Raw genomic sequence first — 23,629 nt, forward strand, 5'->3', positions numbered from 1 at the left:
TGAGAATGTTAGAATAACTGTCCGTGGACTTTTCCTCAGCCAACAAGACCAATAACAAACAGCAGAATCACTAGCCAATGTAAATCTACTATTCCCCCATGGTAGAATAGTTGATTTATTCTATTGGTCAGCTTGTCGACAAAGAAATGACCTATTCCAAACAGCTTCTGGGACAGTTGTGGAATGATGGATCACAGATTCATACAACCAGTAGTCCTAGGATACAATTAAAAACTGTCTGATAGAACAGATCAGAACGTTTAGCTTTAAAATGTTATTTGTTAACGTTAGAAGAACTGCAATGAGCTGTACTTCAGTAGGCTACATGCAAATGTCCGTTCCATCAATGCAATTAACTGGAAAATACCTTGTCAAAAGCGCACTGCACCTGCGAACGGTTTCGTGTGACAAAGATGCAAATATCCATCATAGTTTTAGAAAGAGGGGAGATGTAATATGCAGCAACTAGCATGGGTTGCTAATATGACTGGGATTGTGCCTACGGGCTGATTTTTGGCTTGGCTACTTTTGAAGCAAGTTAAGACATGCCTTTTATAATATGTAGTAAAATATGTATGTAGTAAAAAGGTTTCAAACTATTTTAAGTACGTTTTCAAAATGCATACTGCCTCCAGCTCATTGCAAATTGGCATGTGACGCGGCGATGAAGCCTGCCTTCCTTTCCCTGTGCATTTGCTGTTTTGAGATGCTGTCTGACAGGTTTTCCACTCAAAAGGCTACATTTTTTATTGAACCTTTTTTTAACGAGGCAAGGCAGTTAAGAACACATTCTTATTTTCAATGACGTCCTAGGAACAGAGGGTTAACTGCCTTGTTCAGGGGCAGAACGACAGATTTTACCTTGTCTGCTCGGGGATTCGATCTTGCAACCTTTCGGTTACTAGTCCAACGCTCTGCCGCCCCATACATGCTGTACGGGTGTGATAAATAAGATGCATAGCTAGTATACTGTACACGTGCCAACTTCATTCCACTAAATAATGCAAATGAACCTAGAGGCCGATTTAAGCATGACCAGTCAAATGTATTTCCATCAATAAATAGGCTAAAAAGCATTTTTGAAATTATTTTAATTGTATTTATTTTTTATTTATCAACTTACGCGTTTTTAACGCCCAAAAGCCGGCTAATGGGAAACCCTGGTGTGTTTGAACGATTCTGCTCCTCTTTCACTCATACACAATCTGGGCACGGCTGGTCTCTCTCTGCTCTCGCTCCTCTCTCTCTCTCTGTCTGCTGATCAAGCAGGAGAAACCAGCGCCTCGCTCCTCTTTTTAGTCCGCTCCTCCTCAGGAACAACTGGTCGTTGAGCCCCCCCCCCCCCTCTCCTATTCCTTTGTTCCTGCTCCATGAGGTGAGCTGCTGCTGCTGCTGCTTTTCTCATCTTCATCTCTTCCTCCTCTTCCTCTCTCTGCCACAGTGAGACCTGTCTGCAGGGCACTGTCTGGGAATTCTGGATTACATCCTGGGAATAGCAGGACTCGGGTGGAGTGGGAGCGTTGTGGGAATAGCAGGACTCGGGTGGAGTGGGAGCGTTGTGGGAATAGCAGGACTCGGGTGGAGTGGGAGTGTTGTGGGAATAGCAGGACTCGGGTGGAGTGGGAGTGTTGTGGGAATAGCAGGACTCGGGTGGAGTGGGAGTGTTTGAATAGCAGGACTCGGGTGGAGTGGGAGTGTTGTGGGAATAGCAGGACTCGGGTGGAGTGGGAGTGTTGTGGGAATAGCAGGACTCGGGTGGAGTGGGAGTGTTGTGGGAATAGCAGGACTCGGGTGGAGTGACCAGGGAGTGTTGTGGGAATAGCAGGACTCGGGTGGAGTGGGAGGTTGAATAGCAGGACTCGGGTGGAGTGGGAGTGTTGTGGGAATAGCAGGACTCGGGTGGAGTGGGAGCGTTGTGGGAATAGCAGGACTCGGGTGGAGTGGGAGCGTTGTGGGAATAGCAGGACTCGGGTGGAGTGGGAGTGTTGTGGGAATAGCAGGACTCGGGTGGAGTGGGAGCGTTGTGGGAATAGCAGGACTCGGGTGGAGTGGGAGCGTTGTGGGAATAGCAGGACTCGGGTGGAGTGGGAGTGTTGTGGGAAGGTGCAGAGGCCGTGATGAGGCCGGCCGGCCGGGAGGACTACTGCAGCAGAAGAGTCCTGTTCTGCTTTGGCTGCTGGAATGGCAGAATGGTGGGCTTGCCTTTAGCACGATGGATAGCATGCTGCCAGCAAATCAATCAATCAATCAATAACTTCAATGGAGCTTTGTCAGCATGATGGCTGCTTCAGATCCAAAACGGTCTCCTCTCTTCTTCACATGCACTTACTGTCTGATGTTAGCATGCTAGCGCGCTAGCCACAGCTACTAGCTTGTATGATTCACCACGGACTGACTGTAAATTGGTGTTGGCATGCTATGCTAGCCTGCTGCATGCTACTCCTCATTATCAAGCACATTGTCTCATTGGTCCCTGTGTGTATAGTCATCGTGTAAAGGGGGAGGGCTGTGGTTGACGCAAAACTAGTATTGAAACTGAATGGGTTTATTGTTGAGAGAAGGCCTTCTTATGTCTGTGCTTTTTATGTCAATTTTGTAGAGCTGTGTAAGGCTAATTGTAAATATCATAGATAAATGTGGATAAGGGAATACTGAATGCCTAGCTCCTAGCGTTTGTTTTACACAGGGTTTTTCTCTCAGTAGAAGTTTCAGTAGAAGTGAATTTTAATGCTGTATAAAACTATAATACACCATTATGTAACCAATGTTCCAGTGGTATGGCCCTGTCTGTCATCTTTCTGTTACTATCTGACCTTTCTATGGATTATACCTGTAACGTGCTACTACTTCCTGGACCAAACTCGGGCATAGTGGAATAGGACATAAAGGACAAATGGAGATTAGTGCTTTTGAATAGTTAGGCCTATTGTTTACTCTCATTCAGTCACGGTACGCCATTTCACTCCGATCAAAGGACATCCTCATAAGATTGATGATGGACTTCTCTGTGAACATGGGGATGTGCATTCCACAGGAGGCTGCTGAGGGGAGGACGGCTGATAGTAATGTCTGGAACGGCCTCCAACACCTGTAGACCAACTTCCTGAGTTCGATATTTTTTTCCTCCCTTCTGTTATGTAGCCGTTGCTTTGTCTGGCAAAAGCAACTGACTCCTCTCACTGTTTATCATGTGGGTCTGCACGTCAGTCAGGCTACATGTTGCTCCCCTGTCTGTCACCTTCCTGTAGATTCCATCAGATGAATGTGTTCGCTGCTGTTACATGCGCTTGTGACACCTGCTGGTAATGAGTGAGAGGCCAACCAGTAGCCGGAAGGTTGCTGGTTCAAGTCCAGGGCCAAGAAATACAAACAAGCGGAAGATGAAGTTGCAAGCGGAAGGCTGCTGCTTTCAGATCCCATGTACTGCAGGTTACCATCTCCTGTCGTTGTGCCCTTGAGCAAGGCAATTAACCCCTAAAATAGCTAATGGGGTGTTCTACTCTGGCTGACTGACCTTGTGCTTTTCACAAACAAACAAGGGGTTGGGAGCAGAGCAGAAGAGGACTTAACATCACAGCAGAGAGGAATTAAGTACTGTTGAAGGAAAGTGCCATTATTCTGCTCCTCACTCCACCGAGCTGAACTGTGCTCTAGTCTCCAGTCAGAACAGGTGTTAACATGTTACATCCTGACTGTTGATTAGTGTAACGGATCGACTGGTTGGTGACCGTTGAAAGTGGTACAAACAGGAAAAACTTGAGGTGTGTCATATCTTCCTCGTCAAGGCATACAATGCACCTGGACAAGCCTCCTATAGGCCTCCAAACCAGGGTTTCCATTAGCCGGTAAATGTAAGAGAATAAATATGAAAAGCCGATTTTTCTGTTTTTTAAGTACCATTTTTTTCCCGGCCAAATTGTCTGGAAGATATCCTTTGCAACTGAAATATCAGTCAATGTGCTCCAACTTCAAAGACAAATATACTTCATAGGCTAATAAATCCTCAAGCTGCTTGGAAATGAGTGTTTTTCTATTTCTCCTCACGTAGAAGACTTGAGGTTGTCATAAGGGGCTTCAGCTGTGTTTACCCGACACGGCAACTTTGGCAAAGATTGTGTTCATTAGGCCTATCCCCATTTCCAGTGTGCCCGCCGAGAGGGGCTTCTTTCTCCAAAACAGATGGCCTCCAGATTGTGCCGCCTTGAGCACAAAGTAAGGAGGCTGATGCTCATCGCAAGCTTCTCCAAGGAGTTGGACAGTTTTGACTTCCCACCAGCAGCTGCTCACTCTGCCGCAAACGCAAGTAAATTAGAGGCAAGTTGTCTTTGTCAGACCCGGTCCTAGCAATTCTGCTGCCGCCCTAGGCAAGATCAACATATGCAGCCCGTTTCATGTATAGTATAAAGATTTGGAATGGATTGATCAACTAGAGTAGAGTAATGTGTACCATGCTCAATTGGTTGATTTCAGTTGAGCTTATTCAGTGTCAATTGGAAACGAAACATCGTTGCCAACTATTTACATTGGAGAGTTTGTGTTGCAATCACTAGGCAGCCAACTGCCTATAGCAGGAACCAGAGTTGTTATCAATAAGCCACGTAGCTCACACATGACACGATTCACGACCCCAACATAGTTCAAATTACAATAAACATAACATTTAACATCGTCCAGTAGAACTGTAAAAAGATTGAGATCTAATTTGATTATATTTCATAAATGCATGGCGTGGGTGTCGTTTCACAGGGAGCATTGTAAAATGAGCCTTAACCAGCCTTAACAAATATTGTTTACATATCGAATTTGCGTGTCCAACATCAGTTTAATAATGTCTTCATTTTGTGGCCTGCTAGAGTGTCCTCTTTCCACAGCTGTAGTGCTGAATCACAGCTGGAGAGGGGCGGGGCTGACCCGGTCATGGGTAGAAGGGATTCCAGCTTTTGTCAAATCAACATACCAAAAGTTGATTTAAAAAAATTAAACACTTTAAAAATATTTTTTGCCCATTTTAGCTAACCCTAACCCTTTTCTTAACCTTAACCTATTTCTCCTAACCTTAACCTAATTCTCCTAACCTGCTGCGTATGTTCTCCAAACCTGCTACGAAAAGTAAAGTCTGACGTTAATTTGACAAGCTGTATCCCTTCTAGCCGTGACCTGCCTGCTGGCCCTGGTGTTCGTAGACAGCGGGGTTTGATTTATTAGACCTAATTTAAAATGTTCATGCCTAGGCTAAATTAAACTAGAGCGGCCTAGTTTTTAAAACCGCTGTGTTTTATTTATTAATAAAAACATTCATACAAATAGCCCATAGGACACGTCGTTTGCAAATATTATATTTTGACATTGTTTTATTACTGTTTAGGCGAGTTGTTCTTCTTGGCTAAATGTTTTTTAAATTATATTTATGATTTATAGCAGGGATGAAGACACAACGGGAAATGTTTTGGTCTTCAATAAAATCAGTCATGTTGGTAGAAGAACATCATTCTAACTTTTACAGGCTAATTTCTATTCTGTTAAAATGAATCACAATAATCTAAATGTGATTTTGAGCACGGTAGGTAGACACCCCAATGAATGCATATGGATGTCTGGTCAATTTCTGAACTGTCCGGTAAATTAAAATCTTGCCAGTCACGTTGTCCGGCGCCTAATTTTCCTAAAGGAAACCCTGCTCCAAACCTATTGGGTCACATGGGTTAGGCATAGTGTTCCTGTTCCCCCTTCTTTCATATAGGCCTATTTGTCTCTGGGATTGATTTACTCACCGCTATGTCTATTTCTTTGGGTGGGGGTATGATGTTTCTCATTACTATGCAGGCTGATCTGAGGTATTATCCCTCCCTTTCTCCAGGTGGAGTCGGGGTATGATGTTTCTCATTACTATGCAGACTGATCTGAGGTATTATCCCTCCCTTTCTCCAGGTGGAGTCGGGGTATGGCTCAGAGTCCAGTCTGAGGCGTCATGGTTCCATGCTGTCTCTCACGTCCGCTGCCAGTGGCTTCTCCGCCACCTCCACCTCCTCCTTCAAGGTAAACTACCACCCAAACACTTGTTTAAAAGTTACAGCCCCTGGAACCATCTAGGCCAGTGCTTCTTAATCCAGGATCAGGTGTATAGTGCTAGGGGGGAAAGCTAAAATGTACACCCCTTCGGGTCCCCTGGGCCCAGTTTGTCAAAACGTTTTACCCTTTTGCTATCCTGGATCAGATCGATCTAGCTATTTTTTATATATTTTTTTTAGCAAGTTTATCATAAAAAATAAACTGATAAAATCATTCTGATCCAGATACCTCAAGATCACGGAATCCGTTTTTTTCCCCCAGCGCTTTGAATACGCCCACACCTTGCAATCTACTGGACAGGTTGTGGTAGGACTTCTACACTGTCATAGGGAAACAGAGACGAGTAAACTACATGAATAAAACTACCTTAATTACAAATAGTACAGTCTGCACTTATAAGTAAGTGGATGCATTCATTTGACACTTCTCAATATAACAACTGATCACATGCCTATACTGCCGTCAATTGAACATAACGAACCTTTTGGTTTTTAAATTGTAAAAACGTTTTTTTTTAAACCTCACCTTAGTTAGATTTTTTGGTTGTAGAGCCTTTCACCTTTCTGAATCCACCCTTCCAGTGGGATCAAGATAATCCATATTTTTGGCATCTAAACTATCCTAATCACTACCCGACATTTAATCTGGATTTAAAAGTAAAATTGGATTACTGAATCCCTATCCGGAGGATCCGAATCTCCTTTTTCAGTTTAGAAAAACGCAATTCTAACATTTAATCCGATACAATTGCCGAAATCCGATCAGACAATTTTTGAAGAACTGGGACCAGGATTAGGAAACCCTGATGTAGACGGCCCTCCCATTCATTCCCAATGCATGATCGTTTAATTATTTTCACATTTAACGGTGAACCCCTGTGTTTGTTTGTTTGTGTGTGGTGTTGGACCAGAAGGGCCACAGCCTGCGGGAGAAGCTGGCAGAGATGGAGACATTCAGAGACATCCTGTGCAGACAGGTGGACACACTACAGAAGTACTTTGACGGCTGCGCAGACGGCGTCTCCAAGGACGAGTTCCAGAGAGACAAAGGTACAAATGGATTTGACAAGAAATATCTGCTAAATAATCATTTTAAAGTTCCATTTGGACTCTTGTACTTGAACTGGCCATTAAAACTGCCTCTGTCACATAGACGCATTTGCTCTGTATTTCTATGGTGTAAATACCACACCTGACTAGTGGTTACCCAGGAGGTAGATCAATGATGGACTCTTCTTTGTCGTTTCCAGTAGTGGAGGAGGATGAAGATGACTTTCCCACAAGCGCGCGTCCCAATGGTGACTGCCTTCACAACAACAACGGCAGCAAAGAGAAGTGTGAGTAACAGTGTAGATTTAAGCAGTAAGGCCCATGGGGGGGTGGTATAGTGGATTTGGAAAGTATTCAGACGCCTTCACTTTTTCCACATTTTGTTACGGTACAGCCTTATTCTAAAATTGATACATTTTTTCCCTTATCAATCTACAGACAGTACCCCATAATGACATCACAATACCCCATAATGACATCACAATACCCCATAATGACATCACAATACCCCATAATGACATCACAATACCCCATAATGACATCACAATACCCCATAATGACCAAGTGGAAAAACAGGTTTTTAGACATTTTTGCATATTTATTAAAAATAAAAAACAGATACTTTATTTACACAAAATGGAGCTCCAGTACATCCTATTTCCATTGATCATCCTTGCGATGTTTCTACAACTTGATTGGAGTCCAACTGTGGTAAATTCAATTGATTGGACATGATTTGGAAAGGGGCACACCTGTCTATTTAAGGTCCCACCTTTATGGTCGAGTGACCAGACGGAAACTACTCCTCAGTAAAAGGCACATGACAGCCCGCTTGGAGTTTGCCAAAAGGCACCTAAAGGACTCTCAGACCATGAGAAACAAGATTATCTGGTCTGATGAAACCAAGATTGGCCTGAATGCCAAGTGCCACGTCTGGAGGAAACCTGGCATCGTCCTTACGGTGAAGCATGGTGGTGGCAGCATCATGCTGTGGGAATGTATTTCAGCGGCAGGGACTGGGAGACTCGTCAGGATAGAGGGAAAGATGAACAGAGCAAAGTACAGAGAGATCCTTGATGAAAACCTGCTCCAGAGCACTCAGAACCTCAAACAGTGGCAATGGTTCACCTTCCAACAGGACAACGCCCTAAGCACACAGCCAAGACAATGCAGGAGTGGCTTCAGGACAAGTCTCTGAATGTCTTTGAGTGGCCCAACCTGAGCCCGGACTTGAACCTGGTCGAACATCTCTGGAGAGACCTGAAAATAGCTGTGCAGTGACACTCCCCATCCAGCCTGACAAAGCTTGAGAGGATCTGCAGAGAAGAATGGGAGAAACTCCCCAAATACAGGTGTGCCAAGCTTGTAGCGTCATAGCCAAGGAGACTCGAGGCTGTAATTGCTGCCAAAGGTGTTTCAACAAAGTACTGAGTAAAGGGACTGATTACTTATGTAAATGTAATATTTCTAAAAAACTTGTTTTTGCTTTGTCATTGTGTAGATTGATGAGAAAAGACAACAATTTAATCAATTTTAGATTAAGGCTGTAACGTAACAAAATGTGAAGGGGTCTGCTACTACTCATAGCAGTTTCCTTGAGGAAGGCTCTTGACCCCTAATATAGCTCTAGGGGTGCTGCACTGTGGATGACCCGGTTCTCGTCCCAAATGTGTGTTTGTGTAGAATGTGTGTGTTGTGCATCAAAATATTTCAGGTATTTATTTTTCTCCATCTAACAGTCTCTCACTCTCTTTTCTTTCTCAGTGTTTCTCCCTGCCAGTCCCAAGGGCATGAATGGGATCGATTTTAAGGGCGAGGCCATTACCTTTAAGGCCACTACAGCTGGGATCCTGTCTACCCTGTCCCACTGCATCGAGCTCATGGTGAAGAGAGAGGACAGCTGGCAGAAGAGGCTGGACAAGGTATGCCACAGCCTACTGCTTCCACAGCCAATCACACGTCTTCTTTAGCCAAGGTCACTGGGGCCTTGGAAGCATTCAACCCCTCACCTCCCATGGAAACTCTTCCCCAGTCAGGTTGTTGTTGCAGAGTAGTATGCGTTGTCAATCATCCTGGCTGGTAAAATAGAAGGGGACTGGTGTGTTTATGGTTTTAGCCAGTGAGCAGACCGTACACCACTCATGCCAAGGTTCAGCAGTTGCGTTGTCTAACATGAGGTGGCAGATCGTGTGTGTGTGGTCTCTCAAATGGTCGTATCAAGAGCCTTTGCTGTATATAACTGGATGGGATTGGTGGATCCCCTCAATGCCACACTTTTGTGCAATAATAGTCAAGTAAAACATTTGAAAAGAATTCAACTCTTCAGGGAAGTTCATGGTGGATTTCATGTGATCTGTTGAATGACCGAAACATGACCAGATTGACATTCTGTCTGAAAGCACTTTGTAGTGAAGGCACTTGTTAAACACCTTTCAGGACACTCCTGCTTCTGAAGGTAGAGTTTGACTGTTTATTTCGACATTGCATGAAATAAACCACCCTTCAGCTGCCAGGGCTCAAAACTGCGACAAAAACACTTGCATTTTGAGCATTTTCCTTGGCAGTGCGACACCCATTTTTTTTTATTGGTCGCTTGGCTGTCAGTGAAGAAAATGTAGCTGGTCGCATTTAGTTTTTGGTTCACATTTTTACTTTTTTAAATGTTATTATCAAGATTTATTCAAACAGCAATGGGTATGCAACGATGGGTACGCAGACCAGGTATTCAAAAAGTTTGGTCCGAAGTCTTGGTTGAATCTTTGCGATTCGCAATTCAGTCATCATGCCCTGTTTTGAATGAACTTTTCTTAAGGCTTTCCCAGTTAAATGTTGTCTGCAAAGTGAATGATATCATGATGATTTGTATCAATCACGGGGCATTTGTTGAGTAAACTCTGCCATCACATGTAGCCTACACTGTACATTGTACAGTACAAACCCCACTAGTAGCCAAACACAAGTCTCTTCCTAGTCGCTCAATTTAAAGTGCTTAAAATGAAAATGTTATATTATTTTAACTATACCCCCCCAAAAAATAGGACATTCCCAGACCTCTAAATTAGTCTCCTGATGTGGTTTCATTTCTGTAAAGTAAGGTTTTAATGGGGATATGAATGCATTAAGAATTTAGATTGGAGTTTGTAGATACTGCAGTCTGTTAGTATCCGCCCCCTACTTTGCATCAGACGCATGACAAAGCTCCACATCCTCACCTTGCTCAGCTGTCGAAAAACCAGTTCTTCCATTTTATTCCCTAGGCAAGTTGCCCAACCCCAAAAAAGGTAGGAATAGGCTGCAGTTGGCTGATGCTACCGGGTTGACACTAGCGTGGCTGGGTGTGTGTCTTGAGCGTAGCCTATGTGGATCAGGGAGAGAGCGTCACAGGACGGGACACACACCAACGCACAGACTTAGTAGTAGGATGACTGCTCGGACGTCGTGGTACAGTCTGTCTTTCTGGAAGCCCTCGCTACACTTGGGGGCCGACTTCCTGAAATACGACGGCCGGAGATGGATCCCAGTACAGACGTGCAGCTTCTTCTTTACAGTAGGTGTAGGCCTAGGTCTCTGCTCTGGCTGCTTCCTACACTCCTCAGTGGATTGGAATACACTCGAAACGGACCTAGAACCAGAACTAACTGCTCTACTTCAGTTTTCTTCTCCCCGCCACTGTTCTAGTCAATATTTGGAGTTGTATTTGGATTGTTGCAATTGTTACTAAGTTGGTAGTGTAAGATAGTGGGGTTTATTCACTAGTTTGACAGATCTGTTAGTTTCGAGGTGGAGATCTTCATTCCGAATGTGTACGTTCTTTCTATCCTTAGTCAGTACAATTTGTAATGGACCTGGGGTAGAGATGAATCGGCACTGTCGTGTTCCATCTCGTAACACTTTGCGCTCCTCTCTCTCTCTATCTCTATCTCTATCTATCTATCCTCGTGACAGGTTCTGGGCCGGTCGGCCGGGTTTAGTACTCACGGATGGGGCACAGTGAGCTAGTCTCAGGGGTTGCCAGACAAAGGCGAGACTCTCTTGTCTTGAGTCAGTTTTATTTGCCTCTGGTGGAACCTGAGACTGGAGGTTAAACCAGTTTGAGCAGAAATAAACTCCCAGGTGGCTGGCTGGTATTTAGGCCTGGATCACAGTGTGCTGATGTACAGAGAGAACACACACACACCAACACCAACGGGGTCAGGATTGAGAACCATTTTGTGAACCAGACCTACCGTACTCTTCACTGTTTTAAGATCAGTTTAAGATTATCTCCAGCCACTCTTATTTTCTGTTCATCCTCTGAAAGTACAGGGTTGTTGGCATTCACAACTGTGGTTGATTATGGGGTTATTAACCAGCTTGATAACTACCTTTTTTTAATGTTTAATTGAAACTAGCGAGAGTTATCCTACCATAAACGCATGCTCTACAAGAACAGTGTTCCTTCCAGTTGACGTGTGTGTGTGTGTGTGTGTGTGTGTGTGTGTGTGTGTGTGTGTGTGTGTGTGTGTGTGTGTGTGTGTGTGTGTGTGTGTGTGTTCAGGAGCTGGAGAAGAGGAGGAGGGTGGAGGATGCCTACAAGTCGGCCTTGAGTGAACTGAAGAAGAAATCTCACTACGGCGGCCCCGACTACGAGGTAATAATTCCAAACCTTTAAAACTGCTGACACTTCCACCTGTAGTGACGATGTGTACTGGAACCACATGAGTGATCTGAGTCATGTTTTACCACTGGCTCATCAGTACAGATACTAGACTAGAAAATGGACATATTGCGGCTCATGGCTTTGACATTGTATTAGTCATAGTGGGTATTTACCCATCAGATTGCGGGGTATTGAGTCCTGTTGCGTGAGATTGATTTGGCTACTAGATGCTACATCCTGACCTGGAAGCAGTACATCTGTCTGACTGTGGCGTTGTGTTTCTACAGGAGGGTCCTAACAGCCTCATCAATGAGGATGAGTTCTTTGATGCGGTGGAAGCTGCCCTGGACAGACAAGACAAGATAGAGGAACAGGTAGGTGACACTTCTACTCTGTATACAGACAGGCAGCTGCGCGCTAGTCCCTGCCTCTGGCCGTTCTGTGTAGATCTGAGAAGCCTCTAAGAGGGTAAAGCAATATGGCGGGTTGTCCACCTTTCCTACCAGAAAGAAATCCTTTCCTTTCAGATCTAGAGTGTAGATGTTGGACCTAGAAGTGTGAGCGATTTATTTTTATTTTTTTCTAAATTGGACAACCTGAGAGTATTCTGAGAGTAATGTGTTGTTGTGTGTTCCTCCTCCGTGTCAGTCAGAGAAGGTGAGGATACCCAGACTGACCCCTGTCCCCCCTGGAGATGCATACTCCGTCATCGGAATACACCGCTTTGCCAAACAGGTACGCGCACACACAGTCCAACTAAATATGAGAGTGTCACCAGTGCATACAGCACAGTCAACAGTCTGTTCAGTTGATATGGTTTGTCTCTGACATTCTTCCCTCTCTATGAAGCTGTTTCACTGTAACAGGCCTGCCAGTACATGGCTCTTGGCATCTTCTGTGTAGGCCACATAGAGACATCTGAGATCATGTGTGTTGGTCTGATACGTTTTCCAAAATGGGTATTCTGTATTCTACTGGGCCTTTCTCTGTGGTGTCTGTGTGGGATTTCCTCTACTCTCCAGCCAGGTTGTTTTACGCTGGGATTCTATTTGACCTCTCGTATTGATTTAGTCTGTTTGATTTGGGTAAACCCCTCTCATGTAGTGAAGGGTGGGTAAACCCCTCTCATGTAGTGAAGGGTGGGTAAACCCCTCTCATGTAGTGAAGGGTGGGTAAACCCTCTCATGTAGTGAAGGGTGGGTAAACCCCTCTCATGTAGTGAAGGGTGGGTAAACCCCTCTCATGTAGTGAAGGGTGGGTAAACCCCTCTCATGTAGTGAAGGGTGGGTAAACCCCTCTCATGTAGTGAAGGGTGGGTAAACCCCTCTCATGTAGTGAAGGGTGGGTAAACCCCTCTCATGTAGTGAAGGGTGGGTAAACCCCTCTCATGTAGTGAAGGGTGGGTAAACCCCTCTCATGTAGTGAAGGGTGGGTAAACCCCTCTCATGTAGTGAAGGGTGGGTAAACCCCTCTCATGTAGTGAAGGGTGGGTAAACCCCTCTCATGTAGTGAAGGGTGGGTAAACCCCTCTCATGTAGTGAAGGGTGGGTAAACCCCTCTCATGTAGTGAAGGGTGGGTAAACCCCTCTCATGTAGTGAAGGGTGGGTAAACCCCTCTCATGTAGTGAAGGGTGGGTAAACCCCTCTCATGTAGTGAAGGGTGGGTAAACCCCTCTCATGTAGTGAAGGGTGGGTAAACCCCTCTCATGTAGTGAAGGGTGGGTAAACCCCTCTCATGTAGTGAAGGGTGGGTAAACCCCTCTCATGTAGTGAAGGGTGGGTAAACCCCTCTCATGTAGTGAAGGGTGGGTAAACCCCTCATGTAGTGAAGGGTGGGTAAACCCCTCATGTAGTGAAGGGTGGGTAAACCCCTCATGTAGTGAAGGGTGGGTAAACCCCTCTCATGTAGTGAAGGGTGGGTAAACCCCTCTCATGTAGTGAAGGGTGGGTAAACCCCTCTCATGTAGTGAAGGGTGGGTAAACCCCTCTCATGTAGTGAAGGGTGGGTAAACCCCTGGTCTCTTTCTCCCCCTCCTCACCGCTTTATTTCTCTTTCTCTCTCTCTCCTTTCCTCTGCTGCGTAGCCCCATAGCTACTCTTCCTCCCTGTCCTCCGTTGAATTAGTCAGTGCCTCAGATGATGTTCACAGATTCAGCACACAGGTACTGTATGTGTTGAGCACCACTAGTGTCACCAGCCCCCTGGGGATGCACACTGCCCTCTACTGACTGAGACTGACTGCATGGGAATGACTAGGAGCTCTAATACACACTGTACTGTCTACATGGCTTCAACACTGACTGATCACCTGTCCTTCAACTCGTTGTCTCGTTCCACCTGTCTGATGCACTTCTGTCTTCACACTGTCCAGGGCTGTCCTCGACGAATCCCTGTTTGTTCCTTTTGCAAAATGATTAGAAGACGCTGGTTATCAGTGTAGGCAAGCTGAGCTAAAGGGCAGCTTGGATTCATGAAAAAGTTGAAAAAGGGCCTCGCCATCGACTCAACGTAACACAATGATATGGATTGAATTGTGTTTAGCCTGAGAGGGAGTGTAGAGCTACGGCCGCGCTGCCTGGCCACCATCTGAGCTCAGCGGATACAATGCATGACTGGATTTCTGTAGTTACCGCTCCCTCGTTCACTGCATGATCAGGCATGGACCCCAGCAATGTGAGCATCAAGTGTGCTGTCTGTATCTCCTGTACCTTGTCCTCTTCTCCCTCCCGCTGATACTGTTTCTAATAGCGACATGTAGTTCAGGCAGAGACTGCTACACCACAGTGACTGCAGGCCCGCTACATCTGACGTCTGACTGTCTGTCTCAGGTGGAGGACGTGGTTCAGAATCACATGACCTACTCCCTGCAGGACATGGGTGGCGACGCCAACTGGCAGCTGGTGGTGGAGGAGGGCGAGATGAAGGTGAGGATGGGGCTAGCCAGCGTGTTTAGACTCTATCTACAGACTACACACACTGCCCCCTGTATGCCTAGTATAGAAGACTACCTACAGCCTCTACCTGCTCACTCATTACCTAAACAGTGATGTGTGTATGGGTCCAATATGGCTACTGTCGGTGTGTATGGGGACAATATGGCTACTGTCGGTGACTGTGTGCTATCTCAGGTGTACAGGAGAGAGGTGGAGGAGAACGGCATCGTTCTGGACCCTCTGAAAGCCACCCATGCAGTGAAGGGTGTGACAGGACACGAGTTGTGCCACTACTTCTGGGACACGGACGTACGCAACGACTGGGAGAGTGAGTCTATCTGCCTCTTCCATCATCAGATTAACTTCATAGATTAGCATCTTTTTGTTTTCTTAATTTGCACACAATTTGTCCTGTCTTGCTCTATATCTCTTCCAGCCACCATTGAAAACTTTAACGTGGTGGAGACACTCTCAGACAATGCTGTTATAGTCTACCAGACCCACAAGGTAATATACCTCTGGTTCTTCAGGTTCACCGTAGTCGGTCAGGCTCTTGTACAGGTGGGTTGTCTTTGGACGGGTCACGTTTGACTGACAGCCAATGGTTGTGTTTCAGAGAGTATGGCCTGCCTCTCAGAGGGACGTCCTCTACCTATCAGCCATCAGGAAAATCCTGGCGACCAATGAGAATGACCCAGACACGTGGCTGGTCTGCAACTTCTCTGTAGATCACGACAACGCCCAGGTGAGTTCCACAGACACACCACGGGATTATTACCACGTCCTTAACATCTGATGCCTAGGAGCTAGGGATCGGTGTCGAATTGGAAGGGGGTAACGAAGTGTCTTCCGCTCTCCTCTTCCCTTTTCATCAACTCCCTTTTCGTTCTGTAGCCCACCAACCGGTGTATCCGTGCCAAAATCAACGTGGCCATGATCTGCCAGACCCTGGTGAGCCCTCCAGAGGGCAACAAAGAGATCAGCAGGGACAACGTCCTCTGTAAAATCACGTATGTGGCCAACGGTGAGTACAGCAGCTCAGTACCTTTTTCATGTCCCCACATGGTTGTCCTATACGCCTGGTCAAGTTGACTTTATCCACCTATATAAAAATGTTCTTCCATGTTCCTTATTTGACCAAATGGAACCCAGCTAAGCTGCTCTGGTATATAGAGCTTTATGGCAGAGCTTTGTGTGGGTGGAGAATGAGAGTATAGGGCTCACTGTTTGTAGCTATGTATTGACTGAGAGGTTGTTTTTCCCTAGTGAACCCTGGTGGCTGGGCCCCTGCCTCAGTCCTTAGAGCCGTGGCCAAGAGGGAGTACCCCAAGTTCCTCAAACGCTTCACCGGTTACGTCCAGGAGAAGACCAGTGGAAAACCTATCCTCTTCTAAATCTCACCGGTAATAGCTAACTCACCCCCTCGTATCCTCCCAGCCACAAGCCTAAAGACTTCTTTATCGACCGTAGACATTTAATTACTCTTTACCACACATGTAAAAGGAATACATCAGTTGAAGTTGTCTTTCATTGTGTGCCATATTTAAAGGGAAAATCCACTCAAAAATGTATTTTTTTTAATTAGTCCACTGTTGCATGTCAAGTTTAAGATATTGGACTTTCAAGATGCGAAGTGTCACCACCCACATCATCATGAATCATTTGAATAAATAAAAAAATACCAAAAGATTGTTTTTGAGTGGATTTTCCCTCTTGAGTTTTTAAAAATATTTTTGGTAACTTTCCTTCTCCTTGTCTTCTCTCAGGTGTTGGAAGGCGAAACACCTTTTGATCCTGAAGAGATATGGCTACATTTCCCATCATTCAATGGGCTCCCACAGACTACATTACCCATTCATCTGTCAACTGGAATTTCTTCACGAACCATCCAGAATGTTCCAGATGAAATAATCAGACTGATTTAGGGCTTTAATCCATCAGTAGTTGCTAGCCACCTGAGCCACAAAAACAGCCAAACATTAAACTGTCCATGGATGTGTTTGTATATAAATTCAAGATTTTCTGAATCGACAGAACCAATCTTTTTGTAAATTGTTTTGTAAATAATTTCCAATTATATTATTTTGGACTATACTTTTTCGTTTAATCACTGATTATCACAGCGTCTTTTCATGCTGTTAATTTCACTACAAAGAAGGACAGGATAGAAACCGAGCAGAGTGTTGAGGCAGAGTATGGCTAACCTTCTTCTCCTCTCCCTCTAGTGACGACGTGGTCTGATGGGGGGAGGGAGTCCAAAGCTTTGTACACTCTTTTTGTAGATCATTATAGATGTAAAGGAGGAATATGGATGTGATGTATTGTACAGAAACAATTAGTTTACCAGTGTATGTGAATCGACTGTTAACGGCTTGTTGGCAACCTGGGATTGGAAGAACAAGTCTATTGTCATAGGTGATCTTTGAGTTGACAGTATGGCTGGATAAGATTTGAAGTAATCTGTTGAATGTGACCCATCAACACTATCAAGTGTTGGTCTCTACTGTTGTTTGCCCCCTCCCTCTCACTATGATTTGTCCCAAGTAACATACAGCTTATATGTTGTACTACAGCATTAGGTGTTCAGATGGACCTCGTCATTGGCTTCAAAGGCTTTTGGGACAGGGGAGATGAGGTGGTTGGGATGGCTGTTTCTACATGACATTTCACATCCCGACACACTGACCTGTCATCTCTGTCCCGTTGACTCGACATGATGCTTTAGACACCAGGACAAATCCATCTACTACAGTATAATACGACCAGATGGGCTTTTAGATTGAGACACTAAACTGGAGCCGTGGTTCAGCATTTCACACCTCAAGGTTTTGTTTAACCATCAAAAAGTCTAAAGCAGAATCCTCCAATCAGCTTCTCAGCCTGAGGGGTTGTAGAATCCATGGGGAAACAGCATTGTCATGACGATCAGGAGCATCAGCTGAAGAATACATTTTAGTCTTGAATGTTCTCTATAAAGAATGCGCACACTTTGTATATTTCTAAGTCCTCTGAAGTGTTATTTGCAGTAAATAATGCAATTGGACAATGTTCGGTAAATTAAAATCGTTACACTACAGAAATGAGCTGACTTGCATTTGTACTTTACACTAGCAAATGAGCAGGGGTTTGGTGTGGATGTGTCTTGCATGAATGAATAGAAAATGAGAGAAACAAGTGTCAAGCATTCTTATTTATTTTAGGACTATCTTTTATATACACACCGTCTTTACATTCAATGATTAAAATATTTCTCTTCAGCAAACCGTATATTTGAGCTTTATGTAATAAATTATGGTCTCAAAAGCGACGCGTGATCATGGAATTCAGAGACAGTTTGATATGGTCTTCAGGGTGAGGTGTCATATACCAGCTTCTCAGTCTAAAATGGAGGCCAACTGCTGCTTAGCCTTTAACAAAGAGGACACGCTTGTTCAGTATCAAAGAATATCCTGAGAATCTTCAGTCATGACACCCCTTCCCCATGAAACTAGTGTCTGTGCATCTACTTAGCAATGACGTACATAATGTGCATATTCCACCGATCCAAAACTGTGTTTAGGTTTGGTGACCCATCTAAACCCAACATTCAAGAAAAATAGTTCTTACATACAGTATTAAACTAACATCCAAAGTGCCATTTTGACAGGAGCGAGTGCATGTCACCGTGCTTCCTCCATGGAGCTGGAGATCCAGTAACACTGAGTCTATCTCAGGGAACAGCAGGGAACAGCAGACCTTCAAACTGCTCCTTTACTTCATTCCAATCAGACAGGACTTAATAGCAAGATGGTTGGTTGGCTACCTTCAACATACCAGCCAATGAGTCTCTAGAGTTTGGCCTTGGCATAGCTGGTTTCAGAATGTATCTGTTCCATTTACAACATAATGAGTCCAGGTTCATCCATTTTGGCCTTGTGTTTTCCATGACACTTCTGCAACGGCCAAGATGCTGCTGTCACTGTAAACGTTCATCATCCAACCAGCTACTACAAAGCAAGTGCTATCACTTTAAAGAGTCACTTCTGGTCAGTAGGAAAATTAAAACATTCAAAGAAATGTTTTTCTATACTTTTTCTAAATATATATATTAATTTATAGGCCATGGAAAAAGTAATATTCTACAAAAAGAAAATAAGGGACTTCTCTGACATGCTCTAAGAAGCGGTTGGGTCTGAAATTGATCACATTAATTATGGAATGTCATGTAATTCCAATGGATGTCAATCACTGTGATTGTATTGGTGTCTTGTTTCAGTCCATCAACCTATCAGATGTGAGCATCCCAGTCCTTTGTGTTTTGGCAACAGGTGACAGAGTGGATCTAGCAGCGCTGGGGGTGGAGTCAAAGGAGCCCTGTCCAATGGAGTGTAGCGATTGTCAGATGATTGACAAAAGTAAAATGGTGGAAGAAATGGTTGTCTGTAAGCCTCCCCTTTCACTGAAACACAAGAGAGAAAGTGCAGTGTGAGTAAATACTACAAATACAGCTCATTATATCCACTTCACTTGACATATCTGTTTCTAAGGCAGGGGTGGGCATCTTCAGTCCCGGGGGGCCAAATTGAATTTGATGTCACATGCGCCGAATACAACAGGTGTTGACTTTACAGTGAAATGTTCACTTACGAGCCCTTTCCCACTAATGCAGAGTTAAAAAGTAAGAAAAATTTGCTAAATTAAAAAAGTAAATAGTAACACAAAAAATAACGAGGCTGAATACAAGGAAAACCTATCGGTATTTGATTTAGGAACAGATCAGTCAAGTCATTGTGCAGGGGTACGAGGTAGTTGAGATAAATGAGGTAATATGTATGTAGGTAGGGGTAAAAGTGACTTAGCAATCAGGATAAGGTGCCTTCAGAAAGTAATCACACCCCTTGACTTTTTCCACATTTTGTTGTGTTACAGCCTGATATGTATTAAATTGAGATTTTGTGTCACTGATCTACACACAATACCCCATAATGTCAAAGTGGAATTGTTTTTAGAAATGTTTACAAATTTATTAAAACAGCTGATATGTCTTGAGTCAATAAGTATTCAACCCCTTTAATATGTCAAACCTAAATAAGTAAAAATGTTCTTAAGTTACATAATTGCATGGACTCACTGTCTGAAATAATAGTGTTTAACATGATTTTTAAATGACTACCTCATCTTTGTACCCCACACATACAATTATCTGTAACATTCCTCAGTCGAGCAGTGGATTTCAACCACAAAGGCCAGAGAGGTTTTGGAATGGTTTGCAAAGAAGGGCACCTATTGGTAGATTAGTGATAAAAAGGCAGATATCGAATATCCCTTTGAGCATGGTGAAGTTATTAATTACACTCTGGATGATGTATCAATACACCCAGTCACTACAAAGATACATTCACCACTTAGGAATTTCACCATGAGTCCATTGGTGATTTTAAAACAGATAGAGTTTAATGGTAGTTACTACACAATGCAAACAAAAAATACAGAGTGAAAGTAAGGAAGCCTGTAAAGAATACAAATATTCTAAAACCTGCATCCTGTTTGCAATAAGGCACTAAAATAATACTGCAAAACATGTGGCAAATAAATTAACAGTCTAGGACTTGGGTGGCTGAAGTCTGACACTTTTTGGGGTTTTCCTCAGACACCGCCTGGTATAGGGGTCCTGGATGGCAGGGAGCTCGACCCCAGTGATGTACTGGGTCGTACGCACTACCCTCTGTAGCGACTTACAGTCGGAATGCCCGAGCAGTTGCCATACCAAGCGATGATGCAGCCAGTCATGATGCTCTCAATGGTGAAGCTGTAGAACTTTGAGGATCTGAGGCCCCGTGCCAAATCTGTTCAGCCTCCAGAGGGGGAAGTGGCATTGTCGCCCCCTTCATGACTGTATTGGTGTGTATGGACCATGATAGGTCCTTAGTGATGTGGACACAGAGGAACTTGAAGCTCTCAACCCGCTCCACTACAGCCCCATCATTCACACCTGCACGGTTGGGGCTCAAGTATTTCATTGTACACTGCAACTACATCTGCGACCCTATGCATGTGACTAAATAAAAATCTAATGTAATGTAAATGGGGGCGTGCTCGGCCTTCCGTTTCCTGTAGTCCACGATCAGCTCCTTTATCTTGCTGATGTTGAGGGAGAGGTTGTTGTCCTGGCACCACACTGTCAGGTCTCATCGTCCCTAAAGGCTGTCTCATCGTCGGTGATCAGGCAAACTTAATGATGGCGTTGGTGTCGTGCGCGGCCAAGCAGTCGTGGGTGTTGTGCAGGCTTTTGTTTCAGCCCATCCCAGAATGAGGTGTTAGTTCTAGGCTGCACATACAGCGGCCTTTCAAGATCACATATGCCCACCCCTGTCCTAATGGGACCCAAAGACTGTCCGAGATAAACTCTTTTGATCCTGACCACATGTGCAGCTACATATCTGAGTGGGAATAGATGCCTCCCAAATGGCACCCTATTGGGCACTTGTCAAAGGTAGTGCACTATTTAGGGAATAGGGTGCCATTCGGGACACAGCCAGTGGGTGAGCACTCACTAAGTAGATGTCGAGCACTGAGCCGTCGTCCGGGTCCATGTCCACGTCCATGGTGCTCTGCTCTGACGTCAGACAGATGGCGCTGTCCTCCAGGGTGAATGTGGAGCTGGACGCCATGTCGTCTCTAAGGGGACACAGGAGAACCAGAGACATTTGAGTAGACATACAAAAGAAAGGCTGAGTCCCAATATGGCACCCTATTCCCTACATGGTGTCATTATTTTGTCCCTAGTGCACTACTTTTGACAAGGCCCATTGGGGCTCTGGTCAAAAGAAGTGCACTGTGTAGGGAATAGGGTGATATTTGGGATGAAACGAAAGAATAACATAACACACTCCTTCCCAAGCGGATCCTTGGTAACAACTGGTGTGTGGTGGCCAGTGGGTTCCGTATGGTTGAAGCCGATACGGTTTGGTTTATTAAGTGGATCAAAATAAAGGGGTCATTCTTGAAGTATGGTGGCATTTGGGCATAGCATTTTTGGAAAAATATTTACTTACTTTTTCTAGATTTTGTAAATAAATCTTCCCATTCTAAATCAACTAATATGGTAGCTTAATGACTTTCAATATTTTTTTATCACTATGATAACATTGTTCCACAAATGTAGGAGTAGTAACACAAATGATAACACCAATGAGACATTTGAAGTAAATAAGGATTTTCTGAAATGGAGGCTGCACATGCTAAAATCTATGGTTATCAATCCTTTAAAAATGATTGACTGAGGTGATATGATGAATAATTTAGCTCACAATGTTATTCCCCTTCATTTAAATTGACTAACACAGTGGCAAACAGGGGAGGGGTCTTTATTAAAGAAAAGTATTAGCTACTCACACCCTTTTACTGTTCAAGGTCCTTGTACAGTATATCTTTGTCATGAGGGATTTTCAAGGTGGTAACACCAATGACATAAAACTGGTGGACGCATTATGCTATTAAAAAAAATGTAGGTATTTTAATTGCCTTCTTAGTTTTTATTGATCTATACAATATTTTAAAATAACTTTTGTTCACTTTCTAGCATTCAAAATAATAGATGCAGTATGTAGTGAAAGTCTACACACTCCTTGCAGTCTTCACATTTTGCTGCCTGAAAATTTCATCTTAAAAGCTATTACATTGGATTTCTTTCTTACCCGTCTACACAACCTACTCCACATTTTCAAAGTGAAAGACAAATTATAGAACATTTTCCAAATGAATAAAAAATGTATTGATTGCGTATGTCTTCACACCCATTGTAGTCATTTAGCAGAGGATCTTTCCAGTGTGACTTACAGGAGCAGTTAGGGTGACTTACAGGAGCAGTTAGGGTGACTTACAGGAGCAGTTAGGGTGACTTACAGGAGCAGTTAGGGTGACTTACAGGAGCAGTTAGGGTGACTTACAGGAGCAGTTAGGGTGACTTACAGGAGCAGTTAGGGTGACTTACAGGAGCAGTTAGGGTGACTTACAGGAGCAGTTAGGGTGACTTACAGGAGCAGTTAGGGTGACTTACAGGAGCAGTTAGGGTGACTTACAGGAGCAGTTAGGGTGACTTACAAGAGCAGTTAGGGTGACTTACAAGAGCAGTTAGGGTGACTTACAAGAGCAGTTAGGGTGACTTACAGGAGCAGTTAGGGTGACTTACAGGAGCAGTTAGGGTGACTTACAGGAGCAGTTAGGGTGACTTACAGGAGCAGTTAGGGTGACTTACAGGAGCAGTTAGGGTGACTTACAGGAGCAGTTAGGGTGACTTACAGGAGCAGTTAGGGTGACTTACAGGAGCAGTTAGGGTGACTTACAGGAGCAGTTAGGGTGACTTACAGGAGCAGTTAGGGTGACTTACAGGAGCAGTTAGGGTGACTTACAAGAGCAGTTAGGGTGACTTACAAGAGCAGTTAGGGTGACTTACAAGAGCAGTTAGGGTGACTTACAGGAGCAGTTAGGGTGACTTACAGGAGCAGTTAGGGTGACTTACAGGAGCAGTTAGGGTGACTTACAGGAGCAGTTAGGGTGACTTACAGGAGCAGTTAGGGTGACTTACAAGAGCAGTTAGGGTGACTTACAGGAGCAGTTAGGGTGACTTACAGGAGCAGTTAGGGTGACTTACAGGAGCAGTTAGGGTGACTTACAGGAGCAGTTAGGGTGACTTACAGGAGCAGTTAGGGTGACTTACAGGAGCAGTTAGGGTGACTTACAGGAGCAGTTAGGGTGACTTACAGGAGCAGTTAGGGTGACTTACAGGAGCAGTTAGGGTGACTTACAGGAGCAGTTAGGGTTAAGTGTCTCGCTCAAGGACACATCAGATCTGTTCATTTAGTCAGCTCTGGGATTCGAACCAGCGACCTTTCGGTTGCTGTCCCAACGCGCTTAACCATTTTCTACTTCATATTCATAATCTCCAGCACCACCCCAAC

At 44.4% G+C, this 23,629-nt stretch overlaps 2 protein-coding genes across 12 annotated transcripts in view; one reads left to right on the forward strand and one right to left on the reverse strand.

Annotated features, from left to right (window-relative positions):
- Nucleotides 1-17,770, forward strand: part of LOC106585037 (ceramide transfer protein) — a 37,924-nt gene extending 20,154 nt beyond the window's left edge. For 2 of the 9 annotated variants that reach the window (XM_045707079.1, XM_045707084.1), the window contains exons 4-18: nucleotides 5,929-6,036; nucleotides 6,980-7,118; nucleotides 7,319-7,405; nucleotides 8,883-9,040; nucleotides 11,656-11,748; nucleotides 12,045-12,131; nucleotides 12,406-12,492; nucleotides 13,842-13,919; nucleotides 14,586-14,681; nucleotides 14,886-15,018; nucleotides 15,127-15,197; nucleotides 15,307-15,435; nucleotides 15,585-15,714; nucleotides 15,957-16,093; nucleotides 16,457-17,770. In XM_045707079.1, the coding sequence (XP_045563035.1) occupies nucleotides 5,929-6,036; nucleotides 6,980-7,118; nucleotides 7,319-7,405; nucleotides 8,883-9,040; nucleotides 11,656-11,748; nucleotides 12,045-12,131; nucleotides 12,406-12,492; nucleotides 13,842-13,919; nucleotides 14,586-14,681; nucleotides 14,886-15,018; nucleotides 15,127-15,197; nucleotides 15,307-15,435; nucleotides 15,585-15,714; nucleotides 15,957-16,084 (1,524 nt within the window). In that variant the 3' untranslated portion in view covers nucleotides 16,085-16,093; nucleotides 16,457-17,770. The remainder of the gene's footprint in view (nucleotides 1-5,928; nucleotides 6,037-6,979; nucleotides 7,119-7,318; nucleotides 7,406-8,882; nucleotides 9,041-11,655; nucleotides 11,749-12,044; nucleotides 12,132-12,405; nucleotides 12,493-13,841; nucleotides 13,920-14,585; nucleotides 14,682-14,885; nucleotides 15,019-15,126; nucleotides 15,198-15,306; nucleotides 15,436-15,584; nucleotides 15,715-15,956; nucleotides 16,094-16,456) is intronic. The other 7 variants (XM_045707081.1, XM_045707085.1, XM_045707080.1 and 4 more) reach the window with 4 other exon arrangements.
- A 92-nt stretch (nucleotides 17,771-17,862) lies between these two features.
- LOC106585038 (phosphatidylinositol 4-phosphate 5-kinase type-1 beta) overlaps nucleotides 17,863-23,629 on the reverse strand; it is a 90,184-nt gene continuing 84,417 nt past the window's right edge. For all 3 annotated transcript variants that reach the window (XM_014170787.2, XM_014170784.2, XM_014170786.2), the window contains exons 14-15: nucleotides 21,224-21,347; nucleotides 17,863-19,128 (exon numbers count right to left, since the gene is read on the reverse strand). In XM_014170787.2, the coding sequence (XP_014026262.1) occupies nucleotides 19,126-19,128; nucleotides 21,224-21,347 (127 nt within the window). In that variant the 3' untranslated portion in view covers nucleotides 17,863-19,125. The remainder of the gene's footprint in view (nucleotides 19,129-21,223; nucleotides 21,348-23,629) is intronic.

The sequence above is a fragment of the Salmo salar genome, chromosome ssa24 (assembly GCF_905237065.1).
Source record: "Salmo salar chromosome ssa24, Ssal_v3.1, whole genome shotgun sequence".
In the NCBI taxonomy this organism is placed as follows: domain Eukaryota; kingdom Metazoa; phylum Chordata; class Actinopteri; order Salmoniformes; family Salmonidae; genus Salmo; species Salmo salar.